This window comes from Oreochromis niloticus, linkage group LG14, assembly GCF_001858045.2.
Source record: "Oreochromis niloticus isolate F11D_XX linkage group LG14, O_niloticus_UMD_NMBU, whole genome shotgun sequence".
Taxonomy (NCBI): Eukaryota; Metazoa; Chordata; class Actinopteri; order Cichliformes; family Cichlidae; genus Oreochromis; species Oreochromis niloticus.
The window spans coordinates 1,026,398-1,048,606 of NC_031979.2; the positions used below are offsets into that span (position 1 = coordinate 1,026,398).

The 22,209-nt window shown below is 44.2% G+C and overlaps 1 protein-coding gene across 14 annotated transcripts in view; it reads right to left on the minus strand.

The window, feature by feature from the left end:
- phldb1b (pleckstrin homology-like domain, family B, member 1b) overlaps positions 1–22,209 on the minus strand; it is a 129,892-nt gene that overhangs the window by 85,456 nt on the left and 22,227 nt on the right. For 7 of the 14 annotated variants that reach the window (XM_019367578.2, XM_025898327.1, XM_013265626.3 and 4 more), the window contains exons 1-2: positions 5,075–5,275; positions 4,100–4,201 (exon numbers count right to left, since the gene is read on the minus strand). In XM_019367578.2, the coding sequence (XP_019223123.1) occupies positions 4,100–4,201; positions 5,075–5,272 (300 nt within the window). In that variant the 5' untranslated portion in view covers positions 5,273–5,275. Of the gene's footprint in view, positions 1–4,099; positions 4,202–5,074; positions 5,279–19,297; positions 19,422–22,209 lie in introns of those variants that run through there. The other 7 variants (XM_025898329.1, XM_025898325.1, XM_025898332.1 and 4 more) reach the window with 3 other exon arrangements.

Below are 22,209 nucleotides of genomic sequence, written 5' to 3' on the forward strand. Positions count from 1 at the left end.
ACTCGAGGAGGTCACGTCGTCCACTGTGCCGTGTGTGTGTGTGGATGATAAAGTGCTGTGAGTGGGACCTAACGGGAGATCGTTTCTCGTCCATTAGACAAACTAATTGGTTTTGCACATCACATAAAAGCACAGACGTGCAGCATCACAGGGGGCGGTCACAGAGGAGGCTCTTTTTGTTGCTTCACTAATGGGTCAGACCCACAGAGGAGGCTGCTGTGGCTGTTTACATGCTCCTCATCCTCTGAGGGAGGTGTGTGCGTGTCGTCTTCCCCCTCACAGCTCAGGCTGAAGCAGCTCCACGCGCTCAGCTCAGCGAGGGGGAAGGGGCGTCACCATAGCAACAGCGCTCCACAATTAAGAGACACGAAGCTCCTGGAGGGCGTTCGGCGAGCAAACCTGTGATGAGCACTTCAGCGCAGCCTGAGCGCAAAGAGTCTTCTGCTCTCTAATCGTCAGCAGCACGGAGGCCTGACTGAGAGGCCCTGCTGACCTCCCAGGGTCTGACACGATAGACGAGTTCTCACGGGACAAACCGAAGCTGTCGCACGGAGCTAGTTGGAGTTATTCTGACAAACACTCATGATGGAGAACTTCCTGCTCTGGTTCCCACGCTTTCTCACTTGTGACCCTGTGCATGGATAAAAATTCAGGAGCTGTTTTATTTGTAGTGTTTCACTGTTTGTTATTCACTGCTCATACATGTTAATGAAGGCCTGTGAAGAAGGATGTGTGGCTGTTTGGCGATGTTTCTGTTCCAGTGTCCAGCAGCGTGTACAGGACCTGTTTTGTCGTAAATCTTGTAACCATCCCGCCTGCTGTTCTTCTTCTTCTTCTCTTTGCTGTTACTTTGTCTTATTTTGGTAAATTGAACATTTGCTCGTGGTTTCACTTCCTGCCTATGTGTGTTTCCCTCCACTGTGTTCATTAGTTCATCTCAAACCTAATTACTTCTTTTCGTGAACTACATGTGACTACATGAAACTGTGGGAGGAGTGATTCAGTGAATGGGAGGCTGACGTTGGGCAGAGCGAGCACATCATGTTTTCACAATTGAACACATTAACTTCTCTGAATGAGTGTCGGTCCAGAACACTCTGTCCTTCACTGCACACAGAGTTAGTTTGAAGTCCCAGCCGACGGGACTGCTCCACCTGTGCTCCACCTGTGCTCCACCTGTGCTGACAGGCAGCGTCTGACGTTGTTTTTACGGCTCTGTGCCAGCTCCAGTGTTGAAGGAGCTGCAGTGAGTGTGGAGGCATTTACATTTTCAAACCTGCTGTGTCTGCATCTTTGTGTCCCACTTATGAGGCCGTGTGTTGTTTTTTTCATTCTTATTCAGGACGAGACGAGTGACTCGCCGTCCTCTCGGCTGGTTAGCTAGCCGGGCGTGTCCTGATAGGATTATCTGATTGCGGGGGTCGGTGGGTGGAGAGGGGTCAAGTCTAAGAGGATTGCTGAGATAGAGGGCATCTTGGTTAAGGCACTGGGAGAGTTTATACTGGGAGTGATGGGATGAGAGGGGAGGAGTCTGCAAGATGCATGCTGGCTTATCTGCTGTGTGCTGCTGCTCCCATGTGGAGCGCTCAGCAACAGCTTCCTGCCTGCGTGTGCAGGACACACTGTGATGTAATCTAAGTAGTAAATATGTACTTCATCTGTACATGAGTGTAGCTGTTATGAGGTGGTCACATGCTCATGATATGGTCACATGTTTATTTGGAGGATTTTAAATGCATAACCTTGTTTACGTCTCTTTGACATATTGATTTCTTTACTGCATTTGAAGAGATGAATTCACTACAAGATCACTTTGTCACAGCACATTCAACTAAAAATGACAGGAATCTAAAAATATCATCATGTTGGATGAAAACTCCTAAAATCTCTCTCAGCTTAAATAGCAGAAAAATATTTGTTTCAACTGTGTTTCAAAATATTGTTTTTTCCCATTTTTCTGTGAATTTACAGAATTAATTACTGTAGAAATGTGGAGACTAATGCCAACTTGTCTGGAAGGACAGTTGGGTTTCATTTCATTGCCGTGTCCTGTTAGAGTGATGATGCACGGTCAGCCCTGCACATCGTGGCTGCAGCCTCTGCAGGCGTCTCTGTGAAACACCAATGCAGGACCTCAGAGCGCACAGGGAGAGTGCTGAAAGCTGGAAACTTTGGAAAAACCAAGACTCAGAGATTTGTTTCCTGCTTTGACTTCTTTGTTTCCTCTCCAGCCACAAAGCGGTTATTTGCACTCATCACCTTTGTTGCAGAGACTTTAAACAAAGAGGAGTCACACCGTGCTAATATCAGGCTGACATCCCACAAACCAGGAAGTGAAATTCAGAAGTATTAGAAGCTGTTTTGCACAGGTGGGTGACATGAAGCCAGCAGCAATCTGCACCACGCTGCTTATCTACGTGTTAATGCAAGCATAGTGATCTTCAGTTTGACTAAAATATCTGCTGTGACGACTGTTTAAACAGAGATTGTGCTGTGCTGGGAGCTTTGGAAGAAATAAGAAATCATTTTCTTGGTGGATGCTCACATTAAACATAACCAAAGTTTGAAATAATGTACAAATCACTGGGAGCTCAGCCTTACACTGCCCATGGATCTTCATGATGTCACAGAGAGCAGATATCAGGGGCAGCACCGAGGCCCAGTGTGAGATACATGAGAGTACTTTGAATGTCAAAGCTACTGAAAAGATCTGCAAATGAAGACAACGAGTCTGCAGAGCCTGTCTGCAGGAATCACTGAAGTTTAATCTCATCTCACTCCATCTTCCAGACCCCCCCCCCCCCCCCCCCCTTAATGACTGCAGGATTTTTAGAAGCAGCAGGTGGACAGCACAGACATCTAATCTGCGAGTCTGTCTAATTACTACTTTACCCTCGCTGACATATGTGCTGCTCGTGCCGACCTCAGTGACACGTCAGCCTCTGACTCTGTGTTTACGCTCCGTGGAGTCTCTCGATGCCAGGACACCGTCCCAGGGCCCAGCGTGCTGACATTCAACCTCAGAGGATGTCAGACGACGAGAGCGCCCACTGAGTGTGTGAGCCGGGCACATGGAACCAAAATGCTAAGATGACGACTGTGTGTCTTTGAGAAGCTGCCACGTTTAGAAGAACGGTATCCCGGGCCAGATTACAAAGAGTCGGGCTCTAGATGGTCTCAATGCGTCTCTGGCCTTAACAGGGACTATAAATAAATATAGCTAAATAAAGACTTTTTTTTTCACCATTTCAAAATGACAAAGTGATCACATCTAAAAAATGGTGCTGAGGCTGTATGGTGTATATGGTGCTGTTTGGTGTAATCTAATTACTAATTAAATGATTATGTTCTTGTGCTTCAAGTTCTTTAAAAAAAAACAAACCCAGTGTGCTTTTTTATGCTCCCTGGAGCTACAGGACACAAATGTGCTCCTTCAAAACTAACAAGTGTTTGGACCCTTCATGCTCACTCCTGTAATTATTGACATCCTTACCAAAAAACACATTCCAGCTCGTTATGGCACAGCTAAACCCTGAGCACCGCTCTGTGAATGATACATAAATGATATGGGTTTGCCTCTGTTACTTCTCTGTATGTTAGAAGCTCCAGTGATGGATGCTGTGTTACTGTTTACTCTCCGATCGGTGCGCTATTTAAAGTCGTGCAGTGATGTGAAGTAAGCACTTCCCACAGGTGTGTTAAACCTAAAGTAACGAGCCCGTTTTGATCATGTACGGAGTACGACGTACAGATATTTGTGTAAAACTGTATGAAGTAAAAGTAAACAGTTATCAGAAAAAAACTACTCAAGTAAAGTACAGATATCTGAAAGTTCTATTAAAGTTCTACTCTGCACTTGTACTTATTTCCTGCTCTGGTTGTTTGTGGTTGGATGCTGTGGAGCTCCCACTGGAGGTCACAATGATAACACTGGATCTCAAGGTTAGTGTGGAGATAAGGCGTCTACTTCTCAGTTAGTCTTTATTTTTGTGAAGCTGTCTAACGTGCATTACACTGAATGAACAAATGAACAAAAATAAAACTCTGACTGACTCTGTCACACACACACACACACACACACACACACACACACACTCACCTGTAACACCTGGTGAGTTTGCCGTCCACACTCGGGCATGTTCCTGTTCAGGCGGTCCATATCCACTGAGCTGTCCACAGCTCCCTGCGACACATGAAGATCCTGAAAGAGGAAATGAGAACGTGAGTAACAAATGTCGTCACGGCTGAGCTCATTTCTCAAAAGTTAAAAAAAAAGGAAAAAAATTCTCCTTTTGGAGTTCGTGTCTAAGTAAAAGGTAAAAGCTTAAAAAGGTCCCAAACTCACACTTTGTTTCCACTACAGTTTATGAAAGCCTGAGCGTGCGTGTCGGGAATCCCCATCCCAACTCTGCCCTCACACTAATGCCTCTATAGGTGTGATTCATGCTGTCAGCACACACACACACACACACACAACAGATGGTAACAGACGGTTTAAACACACACATTTAAACCTCTTGACACATCGATTGGAAATCCACCAGCGTGCCTTCTCTCATCTCCACAAACACACACTCATCACATCTTATTCACGTCATTTTTGGGGTATTTCCATCAAGTCAGCACAGGATGGGTGTCTATAAATAACGCTCCGTGTCTATATTAGTATGTGTTAGACACTTCTGCAGTCATTATGTGAGAAGCACAGAAAACCACACAGGAAAGGTTAGAAAACATAATTATCCCAGAGTCAACAGAGCCAACCAGAGTCGTATGCAAGCCTAAAATGTTGTGCGTGATACGCTCTGCCTTTAGGATAACAAAGCACTGCTGCATTATCAGCGTGTTTGCTCTCCTGACAGACTGTGCAGCCTCGAGCGAGCCGAACACAGTAAATCACAAAACAGGCAGAAAATAAAAATAAATCTTTGAAAAGTTCTCTCAGCAAAGAGCTTTTGTGTAAAAAAAACTCCTTTTTGAGCCTGAAGAAACACTTTTTTCCTCTTTTTCTTGTTCCGTGAGAGAAACCAAGCAGTGTTTTAAGTGTTCACCTGTCAGTCAATATAATCACTACCTTTCTCCAGTTGTCCAGCAAGTGCATCGCCTCCACGGCACCACGTTGCTCCAGACTGACCGACCCAGCAAACCCAGCAGGGACTCGACTGTGAGCGGGGCGCCTGTGGCACTGCTCGGTGACTTTAGCTTCTTCAGACTGTCTTTTTGTCCTGATCGTGGTCTTTTGTTTCAAGCTTCCCTTCATGTAAACTCCCATTCAGAAGGTCAGACCTGTTGCTGCTTGCTCCACTAAAGTAAGACATACATTCCTGACTGGCAGCAGCAAAGTTAAAGATAGCAGGTAGACGAGTGTGTGTGTGTGTGTGCGTGTGTGTGTGTGTGTGTGTGTGCGAGAGAGCAATGATCAAAAGAACGGAAGAAAAAGGCAGAGAGTGAAGAAAAATGTTTTGAAGTTGTTGAATCATAAAAAGTGGGGATGTCTGTAATTATGCAAATACACCGTAATCCCCGACTGAAGAAGCACGAATAGAACCGAGCATGAAGAGCAGAATACGGACACGCAGTCCGGCCGTCACCGGGAAAAAGCACACTGATGGCTTCTACATCACAGAAGTATAGGTGCATTATTCTGTCCACACGCATAAGCTGCTAATGAGACTACGGCCAACCACGTCCACAGCACTGGTGTCAGGGCCTGCTGAGGAGGAGCTGCAGCCAGCAGTTTTTGAGCTAAAGCTGTGAGGAAGAATATCGAACGTGCTGCTGGTTATGTGGAGGACGAAGTGCTGCCAATACAACTGACTGTGCAGGTAAAGTGAACGCAGTCAGTGGTAAATGTGCAGAACACACCGCTGAGCAGCATGCATGCATGAGCACAGTGAAAAGGTTTTTCTGTTTGGCAACACAAAAGTATTAGACTTTATTAATGTAATGTAACATATTACCTTCTCCATAGTTACACTGTAATGTAACATATTACTTTCTCATTAGTTACCCTGTAAAAATGAAAACAGAAATAGGAAAAAACAGATTTCCAAAAGCACAAGGGAAGTGTTTCTGGGGAAACAATAACCCGATGGACCAGTTGCAGGAACCAAAACATGCTAGCTGAGTGTGTTAATCTCATGATTCATATAATACTGACGATGGATTTTTAGGCTAATAGTTAGGCTAACACCCTTACCTCATCTTTTCTTCTCTCACAAAACCGACAGATCCTCCACTTCTATTAAGTGTCTCCCAGCGCAATTCTTAGCATCTTTTGGTTCCTGCAACTGGTCCGACGGGTTATTGTCTCCCCAGAAACACTTCCCCTTGTGCTTTTGGAAATCTGTTTTTTTTTTCTATTTCCGTTTTCGTTTTCCCCATTTCCGTTGTGTTTTGTGTGCTTTTGCAGCGTTTTTCTTATTGCTGGTGTTTTCTTAAGTTGCAGTCTGTGGTTTTGTGGACATCATCCACGAGCTTATGTGTAGCATATCATGCACTGACATTCCTCCCTGTCATTAGAGCATTAGAAAAATTGTCAGGCCGTGTAGCGGTAACCGGTGATGTTTTTTCAGTATTGGTACAACTACTGCGCTAACTCTGTTACTGAAAGTATTTACTTTCATACAGTTGATGGATAAAACACAAAAAGAGTGTCGTCGACTACAAAATAGTCAAAAGTTTCGAGCACAGTTACTCTAATATGAAGAAGTGATGTGGTTGTTGGGGACTATTTTCAGCTGTGGATTAATACATTTGGCACTATAGGAAGACGACTCCTAGTGACTGTCTCAATTTAACACTTTGAACTCACATCATTAATATGCTGTTTCTTTTAAACAGGCAAAGAAAAAGCAAAGAGAAGATCACAAAGAAGTCATATGAAAGTGCAGAAATGTGCTTTTGCGCTTTATCCTCACTTTGTTTAACGTCTCACGACCCCCCAGATTCCCTTTTATGTGTCTTTGAGTCTAACTGAACAAGCTGTTGCCTCTAAGCACATCCCGCTCACAGCAGTGATTTAACAGGGACGCTCTGATAAGGACCACACAGAGATCACAACGACCGACAGATGAAACCTCATCGGCGATGAAGAGTGAACACTGATCATCTCGTTAAGTTAATATTCTACTGAGTGCTGGCATTTATGTGGATGTTACTCTGACAAATACACAATAACACAGTCATGCTGTTATCGAGCTCAGCCAATCACAACACTGCGTGCTGAGTCTTCAAATACCACAGAAAATGTGGAAAAGTACAACAACGTATCGTCATTTACTTAGATTGAGATAAGAATTCCTGTTTCGTTGTTACATTTTCTGCTCTCCATCTGAATGCCACTGTGGAGCATAGTGTTAGCTCCCTCCACATCAAAGGCCATTTCTCTGTGGGCTGTGGGGGGACACAACAGCAGCTTTTCTTTCTCTCAAACTCTGAGTGGAAACACAAAGAACTCTCCATCCCTCACTCTTCCTCTCATGCCAGGACAGAAAGGCTGACATTGTTTTCTGATGAGCAGACATGGCTCTCACACATGAGGGAATCTGCTTTTTGATGAGGTTGTAAAAAGTGGGGGAGGGACGCTCCCCATTTAGTTGGAATACAAAAATGTCAGCGCAGGGACGGAGTCTTCACAGCATGCCAAGTAGATGGAGGGTAAAAGTATGAAATAGGTAGATGACATGCTGATATATAATAGATGAGAAAAAAGAAGGTAAAATACAGCACAGCTGGAGACGAGCTATTTTCACACTGCAGAGTTTGGCGGTGAAAGACTTTGGTAGTTGTACCCCAGAGAGGACAATCTAGCTGAGAATGGTGGTGCTAATAATATGGCCAGAAGGTTTACCAGTTTCACTCAGCACAGTGTGGCTAGTAGCTAACTCAACAGCAGTCCGGGCTCCTCTCCAACAAACGGATGATTTAAACAGTCTGGGCCTTCTCTGAGAATGCAGAGATAATCAGGAATGTGAAGACTGACAAAAGCAAGGGTGGCTTCATGCTCACCAAAGGACAGCGTCCATCCAGCGCTCTGCCTGACATCACGGGCAGATATTACTCTATGAACAGACCGGTGTACATTTTATTAAGAAAAAGAATTTCCCTGTCGTTATGAGCCATAGATCAGACGTCTCTGACAGATTTTTCTCTCTCTGCTTCTGTACATGCAATACAACACTCGATCTCTCCACTTAAAAGATACATTTCATTAATTGTACTGTTTCAGTTTATTGTGTTGACGAGCTCTTGAAAGACATTAGTATTTATTATGTCCATTTTGCACAAAATTGCAACAAAATGGGAAATGATACAAAAAAATTGTTGCTTTCTGTCAGTAGTTGATTTGTTGGTTTCACATTAGCATTAGCTATTTTAATGCTAAAGCTAATAAAGGTTATCAAAGCAACAACAACAAGCTGAAGGCTAAAAGTGGGAGAACGATGCAAACACGTTTTTATTCTTCCATCTCTGTCATGCTGTGAACTCATTAGGCTCAGATTTGTGATACATACATATCTGGATTAAATGATCTGTTATATATTATATAGAAATAAATGCTGTCATAATTGAAAGCCTAAATAAAGTATCTGTGAGGACACCTCGAGCCCTCTGTTTGGGTACTGTACGTTACAGCAAAAAATCCTGGCACAACTTCACCTGCTTCCAAGGTGCATGGAGAAGATGAAAGAATTAAAAAAGCAGGAGCTCCAGCAACACTTGAGAAACGATGAACAGCTTTAATAATTGACCAACGCGTTTCGGCTTGTGGCCTTCATCAGGGTCATAGTAGAACATTGTAAAAAAATAGCTTAAATACAAGACAGGAAACAGAAAAAAATTCAAATTAACCAGTCAAAACTTCACAGATAGGTCAGCTGACATATCATAAGTAGGTATTGGTTAATTGGTTAGGTCACGCCCTGGGTACTGTATGTTACAATGTTGTTTCTTTAACAATGTGATTACCTGCTGTTTGTAGCAGACAGCAGCAGTTAGGAGTAAAGTCCACTAACCCGTCTGTAGGACCTTCTTACAGGTGTTTAAGCTACATCTGTACTTCAAGGGTAACTTTATTAAAACTAATGTGAAGGAATGCCAAGTAGTTGATATGGAGGTAGCGAGCTAGCAAATGACATAAAATGTTCTCACCACTCAATCTTCTGACCACAGCAGGACTAATGGTTAGCTAATCAGTTCTGCCACATCAGTGTACGACCTGATTCCTATAAATTCACTCATCAGGGGAAAAAACCTGCAATGGAAACAGACATGATGTCTGACTACAGAGGAAACTGAGTATAAAATGAACACTTCTGTCTGATGTCATGCTAACAGTGGGAGGAAGCTGTTTTTAAAGCAGTTGCTGACACACTCTGTTGAATTGCACATGCTACAGTCAGTATACATACAAGAATAACGCTCTGTCATTGACTTAAAGACACAGTCACTGTTTTCAGATTTAAACCCAGAGGGTGCAGAGACTGACACCTGCATTTTATTCTAACTACACTGACAGCTTGTGCTACACACAGCGGGTTGGATCATGTGTTTGAATGCATTGGCTTGAGAATAGATGCAGTCTGTAGCCACAGGCAAGACACTGTGCTGAAGGGAATTATGATCACAGCAGAGGTATGTTGAAATGCTGGAAACAGCAACAGCACATAAATGAATGGAGGGGAAGGAGTGCAGGTGTGCCACAAACATCCTCACAAACACACCTGGTCGCTTTATGGAAGGCCAACGGATTAGAGTCTGTGCTAATAATGACAAAGTATCCAACATCACAGTAAAGACCATCCAGTCCTTACTCCTGAAGCAGCTCTGCTCCATAACGCTCGACTAAACCAAACTCTTTTCATAATCTGAGATCAAAACTGACTTTTTGTTCTCTTACCTACAAAAGACTTCTCCAACATCTGATGACCAAAACATCTTTGTGCATGCTGCACACAGCTACATACCACTGCTGCCTCCACTCAGAGATAATGTCAGGTACTTTTGATTGTGAACTTTACCAACACATAATAATACTCAGTTATTTACTCAGCATACTGTTGTGTCACCAGTCCTACAACCATGACAAACAGCTTATTTTTGCATTGAAACACTGATAAACAAGTAAATTATTTACCTCTGCTCCTGCTAATGTTAGACTAACAGGTCCCAGTGTGGGCTGGACTGGACCTACAACATTAGCACATAAGCATCTTATGATATACTGTAACACTGGCTCATTTATATAGTGCCAGATCACAGCAATAGTCACCTTTGAGCACTATGCAAATTACAAAGAGGAACAACCTCTCTTTGAGAAAGCTCCTGGAAAACAGTGATTACTGTTATATCACAGTCCTCATTTGCAATGGCAACTAAAGATAACAAAGAACTAATAACCAGTTGACCCCATTATCACACAGAACACAACAATCACTGCATATAATACTGTTTCATTGATTTATGTCTGGCCTCTCAGTGACAAACAGCCTGCTGTACAACAGTTCCAGACTAAATAATGATGATTCTAAGGAGCTTGGAAAGAAAAGCATCTGGACTTCTTTAAGTTTGTTGGAGATGTTTCATTGAGACGCTTCTTCAGTTCATTGGTGGAGAGTCCCAGATTTAAGCCCAATGGGAGTGTCCCCAGGAGGGTCATGGACCCCCTGTTGATCCTCTGTCTAATCACAGGAGCCAAGGTGTGAAATAAGGTGTGGGTCACAATCAGCCAAGGTTTCAGGTGACTTACTTAGGTCAGACAGCCCAGGATGTGAGTGGGTGTTTGAGCTCATAATGAATATTCCACTTGTATAAAAAGCTGACACTGTTACATGCTGAGGGTGGTGACCAGTGTAAATGCTGTGTGAACATCATAGCACACATGATTCTGGTTTCCCAGAGCTGTAGGCTCAAACACCCAGAGAATGGAGCCCATCGGGGCCCTGATGGACTCTGCATGAGATGAACGAATGAGGGCAGATGAGGAGCAACGTGAGGAAGGAGAGGAAGCGATAGCAGGAAGTCACTTCTCTCATGCCTCTATCTTGTTCAGCCAGCTGCCACAGCGCAGCTCTGCTTCTGTCTTCTGGGCTCTGATAATGGAGTCAGTTGGATAATCCTCCCCCTGCAGGGATATCCATCCTTCCATGTCTTCTCTGTCTCTCCATCTTCCTTCACTAGACGCTCTCTTCATCATTTTTCTTTGCACTATATGTCATATATCTGAGAAACAATATGAAACAATACCCAGTGCAGTGGTTCAGCATGGTCTCATTAAACCTGCAAAAAGTCATGTTGCAAAATGTAGAGTTGTTTTTAGCAGTCACACGAAATCGTCCGTCCTCAGGAAACGGATGCTCGAAGATCACTCATGCCTCTTCAGGCTGTTTGCATGCTGTGGTGTTTACTCTGCTGGATGGAGCCCAAGCCAAATGACACATTCTGTTTTTAGAGAGAAACGAAGGGCGGATCCAACGTGAGCATAAATGCTGTATAACAATCTGCAAATCAAGAGGAAAACTCCCTAAAAGGTTGACGCTGACTCCACCGGACCCTCTTACATAACTGACCTGCATCCACTGACCATTAGCATCACAACAACAATGACAGTCTGCCTTTGTGGACACATTATGTAACCAGGTGTAATGTGACATCATCTACAAAAACTTAATAAAGAGTCCACTTGAACGTTAGCTGCTCTGTTTGACTCAATTCAATTCAATTCAATTCAATTCAATTTTATTTATATAGCGCCAAATCACAACAAAAGTCGCCTCAAGGCGCTTTATATTGTACAGTAGATAGCACAATAATAAATACAGAGAAAAGCCCAACAATCATATGACCCCCTATGAGCAAGCACTTTGGCGACAGTGGGAAGGAAAAACTCCCTTTTAACAGGAAGAAACCTCCGGCAGAACCAGGCTCAGGGAGGGGCGGGGCCATCTGCTGTGATTGGTTGGGGTGAAGAAGGAAAACAGGATAAAGACATGCTGTGGAAGAGAGACAGAGATTAATAACAGATATGATTCGATGCAGAGAGGTCTCAACAATTGTCCATTTATGCTAACAGGCCAAGCAGCTTTGCTAACTGCTGATAAAAGTGCTAATAAAGACAGAAGAGCAGGACAGCACAACAGAGCAGACGTCCAGCCAATGATGTGTCGGTACACCGCTACATGTTATGAAGAGGTCTGTAGACATAATAAGTTTTACTTCATAACATAGACCAGCCTGCACAGCCACCACTGCTCCCACTCTGGTGTTGGCATCCAAACCCAGACCTAAACATAGCATTTACAAGTTTTACAAGGCGATCCTGAATAACTATGGTTAGAGGCGTTCTTAGTTGTGGTGTCTTAGGACTCGAAGAAACGACCGCTACAAAAGAGCTTCACGGCGCTCTGACGGCTTATGGAGCCACCAAACAACACAAAGGCTGAAACACCAGCTCAATTTACGTCCCTTAAAAACACGACACTTTTGGTGATGCTGACAAAAAAGGTAATGAATTTTGGTGGTTTATTCAAACAGGCCAACAAAAAGAGCTGCACTGCATTAAAATGATCTCCACGACTGTCCAAGCTTTACTTCTGAACAAGTAAAACAGTGTTTGTGATGAAGGGCATGACGAAGGAGTTTAAAGACATCAGCAGCAGGAAGTGTGTGGAAGATAAAGGAAGACAAAAATACACAGAGACGCTTCGTTCTGCTGTCTGAGTGTCACTATATGTAGACTTCCTGTACAGCGAGACAAGCCAAGGTCCACTTCCTGTTGGTGGCACAGGCCAAGGTCAGGGTTAGCCTCTGCTGTGGGACCAGTCTGACCTCAAATATGAACGTTTGTTATAATTTGGTTGGAGCTGTTTGGAAGAGCCGCTGCAGGGGTAACAGGGATCAAACTGCCTCCACGTGATAACGATGCTTTTGTTTTTCCTCTTATGCTCACACTGGAATTACGACTGTCTGCTGTACACGTCTGTAAACCAAAGTACAGATTACACCCCTGTGGGTGCAGAGTTTCTGAGTTTAGAGGTTGTTTACTTGTTTCTGGATTCTTGGTTCATTTACACAAATGAAAATTCACAAAGTGTTGTTCTGTTTTTTCCTCGTTTTCATTTCTTTATTATTCTCTTATTTTTGGATCCTTTTTATTGGCAGCAGTTTGAGTTCTCTCTCTTCTTCCTGTTATCATATGACTGGTGTTGGTGTTTGCTTAGTTTTCTTCTGAGTGTTAGTTTTACTCCGTCTCTGTCATCCTCTGATTGTCCTTTGGCATTTTAACTCCTTTCACTTGTGTCTCCTTCCCCTCCGATTGTGTATGAATAGTCCTGTCCTGGTTCTGTTCCTCTATGAGCTGCCTTTCTTACCCTGTGATCAGCTGTTTTTATCCCTTTCTCCTTGTGCATTTTTTTCCTCGTTGGACTTTTTCTTGGGTTTTTAATCAGCTGTTAAAGCTAGCCTTCTTTTGTAATGTCTTGCATCTGGGTCCTTTATACTCCTCCTACTATGTGAGAGCTAGATTATTATATTATAGTGTTTGTCTTAATGTTACTCGACCAATATTTTGACGTTGAGAATCTCCGCTGGCAACTTCTGTAGACCTGAAAAAATTTCCAACATGAAAGTTGAACCGAGGCCTTCAAGGTACTTCTTAAAGTAGTGGACCAACAGCCTCACTGAGCTATCTAAACTGTTGGGTATGGGTATGTTAGCTCATTTATAATCAGCATAGCCTCAGGTAAAATTATAGTCAGCTGTTTCTCTACAGTTAGATGACATAATTTGTGACTACATGCAACGTGAATAAAACTTGCTTTGTTTATGAGCACAGTTTCTGCCCGACCTGTGGCAGATACGTCTTCTGTCTTTATTTTTCACTTTGGTTGATAATGTAACCACAGAAATCACATCTTTGAGTCTGAAACAGTCACTGTTGGCTTAGCTCTGCCCCCAAGTGCCATAAATATATTTAAACTGATGACTGTTTTTTATATCTGAAAATAATTTAGAAAATAAATTCTCTCACAGGTTGTTCCAAGAGGCCACAGCAAATGCACTTTAGTTTGTGGAAACAGAGCCATTGCTTTTTCAGTGTTTTTATTGTAAACATGAGGCTCAGTTATCCTAAGAAAAGCATAATCTGCTTAGACAAGCTCCTCGGTGTCCTTTCACCGGTACAGCAGCAGATTTCTTTTGTTTGTTTTTTAAAATAAGATTTGGTTTGGAAACCAAATGTGTGAGAAACCGGCTTTACAGCCCAGTGTTGTCTCGAAAACAACAACGCTCCAGGGCTGAAAACATCTTTTTTGCAGAATAAAGATCATTCATATTTATCATTTGGCCATTGGCATGTCCCATTTTTGGTCTAAATGTTATTGTTCCACAGATAAAACCAAGCCAAGCGCCACACATATTAAAATGTAAATCTATGCACACTGAGATCCCGCTGTAGCCCTGTAGTCTGATAGCGTGCGTAAACACAGATGTATTATTCTGGCATGAAACGCTGCTTGCTGAAGGGACGCCATCATCAGCAGGCAGCTAAACACACCAGCTGTCGTGTGTGTCGCGCAGCCACTGAGCGGTACGAACACACACACACGCAGACACAAACACAACAAAGTGGTAGAAGATGAGGGGAAAGTGAAAGAATGACGGCTTAAGTGTGACGTAGTGCGGTGGCTCTAAACGCTCCTTAATTCCCAAAGAAAACAAAGCAGTAAAAGTGACGCTATGGCTGCTGTCGCGGGTGTTACGGCAAAGTGGGACGAGCAAAAAACAGGATTAACTAGCTTGAACAAAGTTAGCAGGAAGTTAGCTAACTGGTTACAAATGTGAGTTACTGAACAAAAATAAACTTGCTACTAAAACTTTGGACAAAAATTACGATGGAAAACTGAATGTTTGGAACATCTATGCTCCGCCCATGACGCACACGTGTTCATGCTATAGCTAGCTATGGCTAGGCTAAGAGAAAAACGATGGAGATGTGGAATCAGGGTTAAGTTGTTCTCAGCCTAAAACCAAACTTCAGTCACAGGAACACGAAGGATCCACAACATGAGGCTGTTCACCTGTTTCTGAGCGGTTTGATGTCAACAGTGAAGCTGAAGAGTCCGAGCTTGGGGATCGTGTCCATTAAAAAAAGCACGAGACATCTGGATGCACAAACAGGGTCTTTATGTCATCATGCGTCTACCAGCGTGCCCTTTGGCACCAACACCATTGTACCAGCTGACGGTGTTGCACAGGCACAGCCTGATGTTCAGGTGACAGCAGATGATTGCTGGTTACACAGAACAAACAGCAGACACGAAAAAGCTGTGTTTGTCATCAAAGTGTGAAACTGCAGCTCAGCAGCTGTGAGGATCAGAGGCCTGTCATTATCACGTTCACGTCTCCAGTGACAGCAGCGATGATACCTCAGGGCATCCGTGAAAGAATACTTGTTGTCGTTATCCAAACCACTGTGATCCAGCGCTGCTAAAAGGCAGCTCTGACTAAGCCGCAGAGCTGGACCCACAGCCACAGATGACTCAGTGTCTCTGGCTGCTGCTTTACTCCAACATACGAGTGGAAACAACTGCAAAATAACACATTTTTTACTTCTTTGAAAAGCGCCCTTGTGTTTGCTGCAGTAAGTTTTTGAATCATTGCCGTTGTCCCACTGAGTTTGTCGGCTCAGATTTTCCACTTGCTCCGCTGCTGCTCATGAGTTGTACAGGAAAACTGCGCTGGATCCTCAAAAGGTTCAGAGAGCTGAAAGTTTCAGTGAAACAACCGAAACGAGGAGAGAAAGACTGTCTTCCATTTAGGGCAACAAGATGATTGGCTGAAGGAGTACAAAAATAGCTCCTAATCTGTGGTCCTCACAGTCACAGTATTGGAATAACAAATTACTGAGGTGCCGTTTCTTTAGGTACACTCTTCTTTAGGCTTCCCACGGGCATGTTCCTTTAATTCCACAGCAAGAAAAAGCTTCCATTTCAGCATATAAGACAATGAGAAATCCTCAGCTATGGAAGCTGTTTGAATTACCAGCAGAGAGTAGCCATGCATGACTGCTTCACTCAACATAAAAAGCTGGTAACTGACAGAGACGGGCTTTTCCACGAACTCCTGATTTCTACAATTTAGCCCTACACGAACAGGTGATAAAGGGTGGGGGGGCAAAAAATATATCAATCACCTGGATCACCTGTTGAGAAAAAAGAAAAGAAAAGAAGCAAAAAAAGAGAGCAATATAATAAACAACATCATCGCGATAATTTGTGTATATAACAGTAAATACTAAAGATTAAACATTATTGTGCAGCACGTAAGATCGACAGCGCACAGTGTGCTTTGAGGTAGGAGCCAAAAAGGGTGTAGTTTGTATCTGTCAGCACCCGTGTGTACACCTGTGAGCATGGACGCGCTTGAATTCAAAAGGTTCCTTCATGTAATGATCTGCTAGAGGGTGTGGGGGGCCACTGCCCCGTCCTCCAGGGCATGAAGCAGGCATGGAGGAGATCCAGGCTCCAGACATTCAGAGGCCCTCAGAGCACGAGAGACCAAGGAAGACCAACAGAGGGGCAGCCGCGCCACTATCCCAGAAAGAGCTGAGGAGAGTCCCAGATGAGGGGTCACTCAGCAGCCGCGGAGCAGAAGCCAGAGGGGGCTGCAGTGACGTGCCCGCAGGCTCTGCCGGCAGCCAGCTGTGCCAGAGTGGACCGAGCCCCAGGCCGAGAGCCCGAGGGCACCCCACCCCCAGAAGGGGCCCGACCGAGCCCCAACAAGCAGCCACCGGGAGTGAGCCAGTGCGTACCTGAGCCCCAGCCCCGGACACTAAGAACCACCAACGCACCGACGCCCGAGGGCATCAGCCACCTGCAGGTGGAGTGGTGGGGGGAGATAGGCCTCCATACTTTGGAGGGCCTGAGATGTTCCCAGAGGGGCGGAGTCTGAGACCCAACCTGACATATAGACACAGACAAACAGGCACACACAGATACAAACATCCATTCCGCCCCCATGCACACATATGCAATTACTCAACACTCACCCAACGTGGAGACAGACACAAATAGACACTGTACACACAATCACACTCCCCAAGCGTACTCTATACCCCAGGTCTAGGTACCCAGACCCAGGAGGTGTTACCCTTTCCCTGGGGTGGAGAGAAGCAGACCGCCCCTGACTCCGCAGCAGCAGGGAGGCCCCACATTCCAGACCCCAATCGGACGGCCAACTCCTCCTCCCAGCCCCCCCGCCCCGACGGGCAACAGAGAACGGGGGGGATGTGAAGACTCCAAACCTCCCTCCGCCTGCTCATATGTAGTGCTGATGCATGTGTGTTCTAAGGCGCATTTAAAACCCAGGAGGGCATGGAGCTACCTGCCAGAGAGCAGCAGGTGCCTCCCCTGCACCCTGGTGACACACCTGCACCCCAAGGCCCTGCGTGTGTTGGTGATTGTGGTGGAGCGGTCATTAATGGCCCGTCCAAAGACAGTGAAGGTCTCTCCTGAGTGTGGGCTGGATCTGTGCAATGTGGCAAGCTTACCTTTGCCATTCTCGTCTTTTCTTCTGCTTGCTTTAGTGACTTTTAGCACTTTGTTTTGGTTTAACCAAAACTAAAAGTTTCTTCCCACCAAATCACCACACAGATAGAAACTGGTTGACTAACATAACCAGTTCAAATGTCCTGATGCACGCTCAGGTAAGCAAATCCCAAAAGGTTGATTCTGTTCATCTGGATGTTTCATCACTCATCCAGGTGACGTCTTGGATCATTTTGACTTTTTGTAACATTGATCAATGGTCATAACCATTTGCATCTTAATGATCATAAGCTGACCTCACAGCCCATTGTTCATTGAGTGGGCTGGTTTCAGTTATTGTGTAAATGTCCTGTTTATAAGATTGTAAACCTGCATTCAGCTGAGACTGAAGGAGTCACCTGATGATGATGATGAAATGTTTGTCCCACTGAACACGTCCAGATGGACAGAATCAACCTTTTGGACCACACACAGAGTCCTCCTAATAATTAACAGAACACATCTGTGAGAAAGCTCCTCTGGCTTCATATCTAACACCGACTTCTGCTGCCCAGTGGTCAGAAAGGAAACGCAGCAAAGGTTTTAATGCAGTAGTAGAGTATAGTTAAATAGTAAAATATCTGTAAGTTTTGATCATATTTTTTCTAGTAAACACATCTTTTACACTCAGATGCTCTGTGATCAGGATCCTTTCTATCTTGCTGTTTCTCGAGTCAGGTGTCAGAAAGTAAGGAAACACCTGGAGTGCTCATGTCCAAGGTGGAGAAGAAGAGGGGAGCAGGGGGAAGATCAGCGTGTATTCCTTTGCTCAGTGGCTCTGCTGACTTTTGGCTCAGTGTTTCCAAAGATGTGGAGCTGGACAGGCATTCCAGTCTTGTGGGGACAAAGAGGCCCTTTGAACCGCAGTAATCCTCAGGAGGAGGAGCGAGAGCACCGCCGCCTGCTGCAGCGTACTGGACGACGCACACTGAGGGTTGCACACGCTCAGTGGAGCACAAAACACGGAGCAGAGCCACGTATGTGTGGCTGTGAGACTTAAAGCTGTTTGTTTAAAGCACCACACGTTTGGTTCATAGTGACTTTAGTTATCTTCCCATTGCTTGTTACTTCAGTGCTGCTGCATCTGTCGCTCCATCCGAGGGAACGAGCCGACATGTTGGTGGAGCTACAGTCGGGCTGGGGTCAATGGATGGTTGGGGCAAGAGCCAGGTAACACTCTGGACAGGTAACCACTGACATGTTCACCATGTTCATTTTATTAATTATAGACCCCACTAGAGTCTGAATGAAGGATAAGGCAGGGTCAGTAGCTCGAGTGCATTCGCTCCATTTCACTGTCATATTGTTTTACTCCAGTACTTTATCTACTTTATGCTGACGTCACCTATGTGTATCTGATGACTTACTTTGCATATTAACACTGTACAAAAAAATATGCATCAAGTAATCAAAAACTAATGTAATCTAAATATTACTGCAGCTAATATTTTTACTTTAAAGGCAGCTTACACAGTAATGCATCAGTAATCAAATGACTATGGTGTTGCACTCCTACTGGCTCAGGTCTACATGACACCAACATCACAGCCCCAACAACAAAAAGGCTAAATGTCTGAAGGTCGACCCAGACACACCACCATCTTTAGGAGCAGGTCCAAGCATCTTCCTGTTTGTCACCAGACAAACGCCACACCATGTGTCTGTCCCGCTGCCAGTCACTTCAACGCGCATACATTTGCAGTGTCACTCACCCGTCCCTCCCTCGCTTTTCTCTTCGATGCTGTTCTTCACATGCTCACTCAAAACAAAGCTTCAAATCCATCCAGGGTCCGTGTCTTTAAAAGTCCTCCACCAGGCTCACTGTGAGCGAAGAACATTGTTGGTGGTAAACTATGAAAGAAGGGAGTGACACTGAGGGGGTGGAGGATGGGGTAGGGTGGGGAGGGAAAGGAAAGGCAGCGAGCAGGAGTGGGGTGGGGGGTCTGGAGGCAGTGTGGGATATCCCTTTGAGTCATGGAAACTGATCCAAAGAGCAGACGTGCTCATGGACGGCCAAACAGCTCTGTGTGTCTGTATTGTTCTGTCCTGCAGCCCCGCTCACTGTGAGACGCTGTGGAAACACTAACTGTACTCGCCTCAGTCACTCAGTGGAAAACATGAATAATGTGCTAATGAATGCACACGTTCTCTGTGCGCTTTCTTCCCTCCTCACATATTAGATTAAAACAAACGACTTCCTGTCCCGCATGAAGCAATAAGACATTTATTTGAACATGTTCTTAAAGGAGTTTGGCTTCAGCCTCTCATGTCTAATCTCACCTGTAACATGAAGAGAAAGCCTCCTGTCAGACTGTGGCGTGCAAACGCTGGCTGTGCTGCTCTGCAGGTATGACAGCTAACACAAATGTTCAGCTTACATTTTACACCTGTGTGCCGAGATTATATATCAATATCAACAGCGCACTAGCATTAGCTAATGTCTAAAAGAGAAGAGCGATGGCTCGGACTCGATCTGCCTATAAAAAGCAAATATGGACATTTTTAACCAGCATGTGTTTAAGCAGCACGCGTACGTCCTGTTTATTCTCCTCACTGCTTTCACACTGTCTCTGCAGGAAACATTAAAGTTTCATGTTGAGATCTCCAGGTCCCCAGGTTTCTCTTCAGCACTGTAGCCAGGCTGACAAACAGTCAGAGCTCTACTGAGCCAACCATCCCTTTAACGTTAACTAGTAATGACTTCATGAACTTCTTCACAAATAAAATTTTTATCATTACAGAAAAAATTACCAATAATCATCCCACAGATGTAATATTATCTACAGCTACTTTTAGTACCATCGATGTTAAGTTAGACTCTTTTTCTCCAATTGATCTTTCTGAGTTAACTTCAATAATTAATTCCTCCAAACCATCAACGTGTCTTTTAGACCCCATTCCTACAAAACTGCTCAAAGAAGTCCTGCCATTAATTAATGCTTCGATCTTAAATATGGTCAACCTATCTCTAATAATCGGCTATGTACCACAGGCCTTCAAGCTGGCTGTAGTTAAACCTTTACTTAAAAAGCATCTCTAGACCCAGCAGTCTTAGCTAATTATAGGCCAATCTCCAACCTTCCTTTCATATCAAACATCCTTGAAAGAGTAGTTGTCAAACAGCTAACAGATCATCTGCAGAGGAATGGCTTATTTGAAGAGTTTCAGTCAGGTTTCAGAGCTCATCACAGCACAGAAACAGCTTTAGTGAAGGTTACAAATGATCTTCTTATGGCCTCTGACAGTGGACTCATCTCTGTGCTTGTCCTGCTAGACCTCAGTGCTGCGTTCGATACTGTTGACCATAATATCCTATTAGAGCGATTAGAACATGCTGTAGGTATTACAGGTACTGCACTGCAGTGGTTTGTATCATATCTATCTAATAGACTCCAATTTGTACATGTAAATGGAGAGTCCTCTTCACACACTAAGGTCAACTATGGTGTTCCACAGGGTTCAGTGCTAGGACCAATTCTGTTTACATTATACATGCTTCCCTTAGGCAGCATCATTAGAAGACATAGCATAAATTTTCACTGCTATGCAGATGACACGCAGCTCTATCTATCCATGAAGCCAGGTAACACACACCAATGAGTTAAACTGCAGGAATGTCTTAAAGACATAAAGACCTGGATGGCCGCTAACTTTCTGCTTCTTAATTCAGATCAAACTGAGGTTATTGTACTCGGCCCTGAAAATCTTAGAAATATGGTATCTAAGCAGATTCTTACTCTGGATGGCATTACCTTGGCCTCCAGTAACGCTGTGAGGAACCTTGGAGTCATTTTTGACCAGGACATGTCCTTCAATGCACATATTAAACAAATATGTAAGACTGCTTTCTTCCATTTGTGCAACATCTCTAAAATTAGAAATATCCTGTCTCAGAGTGATGCTGAAAAACTAGTTCATGCATTTATTACTTCCAGGCTGGACTACTGTAATTCTTTATTATCAGGATGTCCTAAAAACTCCCTGAAAAGCCTTCAGCTGATCCAAAATGCTGCAGCAAGAGTCCTGACAGGGACTAGAAAGAGAGAGCATATTTCTCCTGTTTTGGCTTCCCTTCATTGGCTTCCTGTTAAATCCAGAATTGAATTCAAAATCCTGCTCCTCACATACAAGGTCTTAAATAATCAGGCCCCATCTTATCTTAATGACCTTGTAGTACCATATCACCCTATTAGAGCACTTCGCTCTCACACTGCAGGCCTACTTGTTGTTCCTAGAGTATTTAAAAGTAGAATGGGAGGCAGAGCCTTCAGTTTTCAGGCCCCTCTTCTGTGGAACCAGCTTCCAGTTTGGATTCGGGAGACAGACACTATCTCTACTTTCAAGATTAGGCTTCAAACTTTCCTTTTTGTTAAAGCATATAGTTAGGGCTGGACCAGGTGACCCTGAATCCTCCCTTAGTTATGCTGCAATAGACGTAGGCTGCCGGGGATTCCCATGATGCATTGAGTTTTTCCTTTCCAGTCACCTTTCTCACTCACTATGTGTTAATAGACCTCTCTGCATCGAATCATATCTGTTATTAATCTCTGTCTCTCTTCCACAGCATGTCTTTATCCTGTTTTCCTTCTCTCACCCCAACCGGTCGCAGCAGATGGCCCCGCCC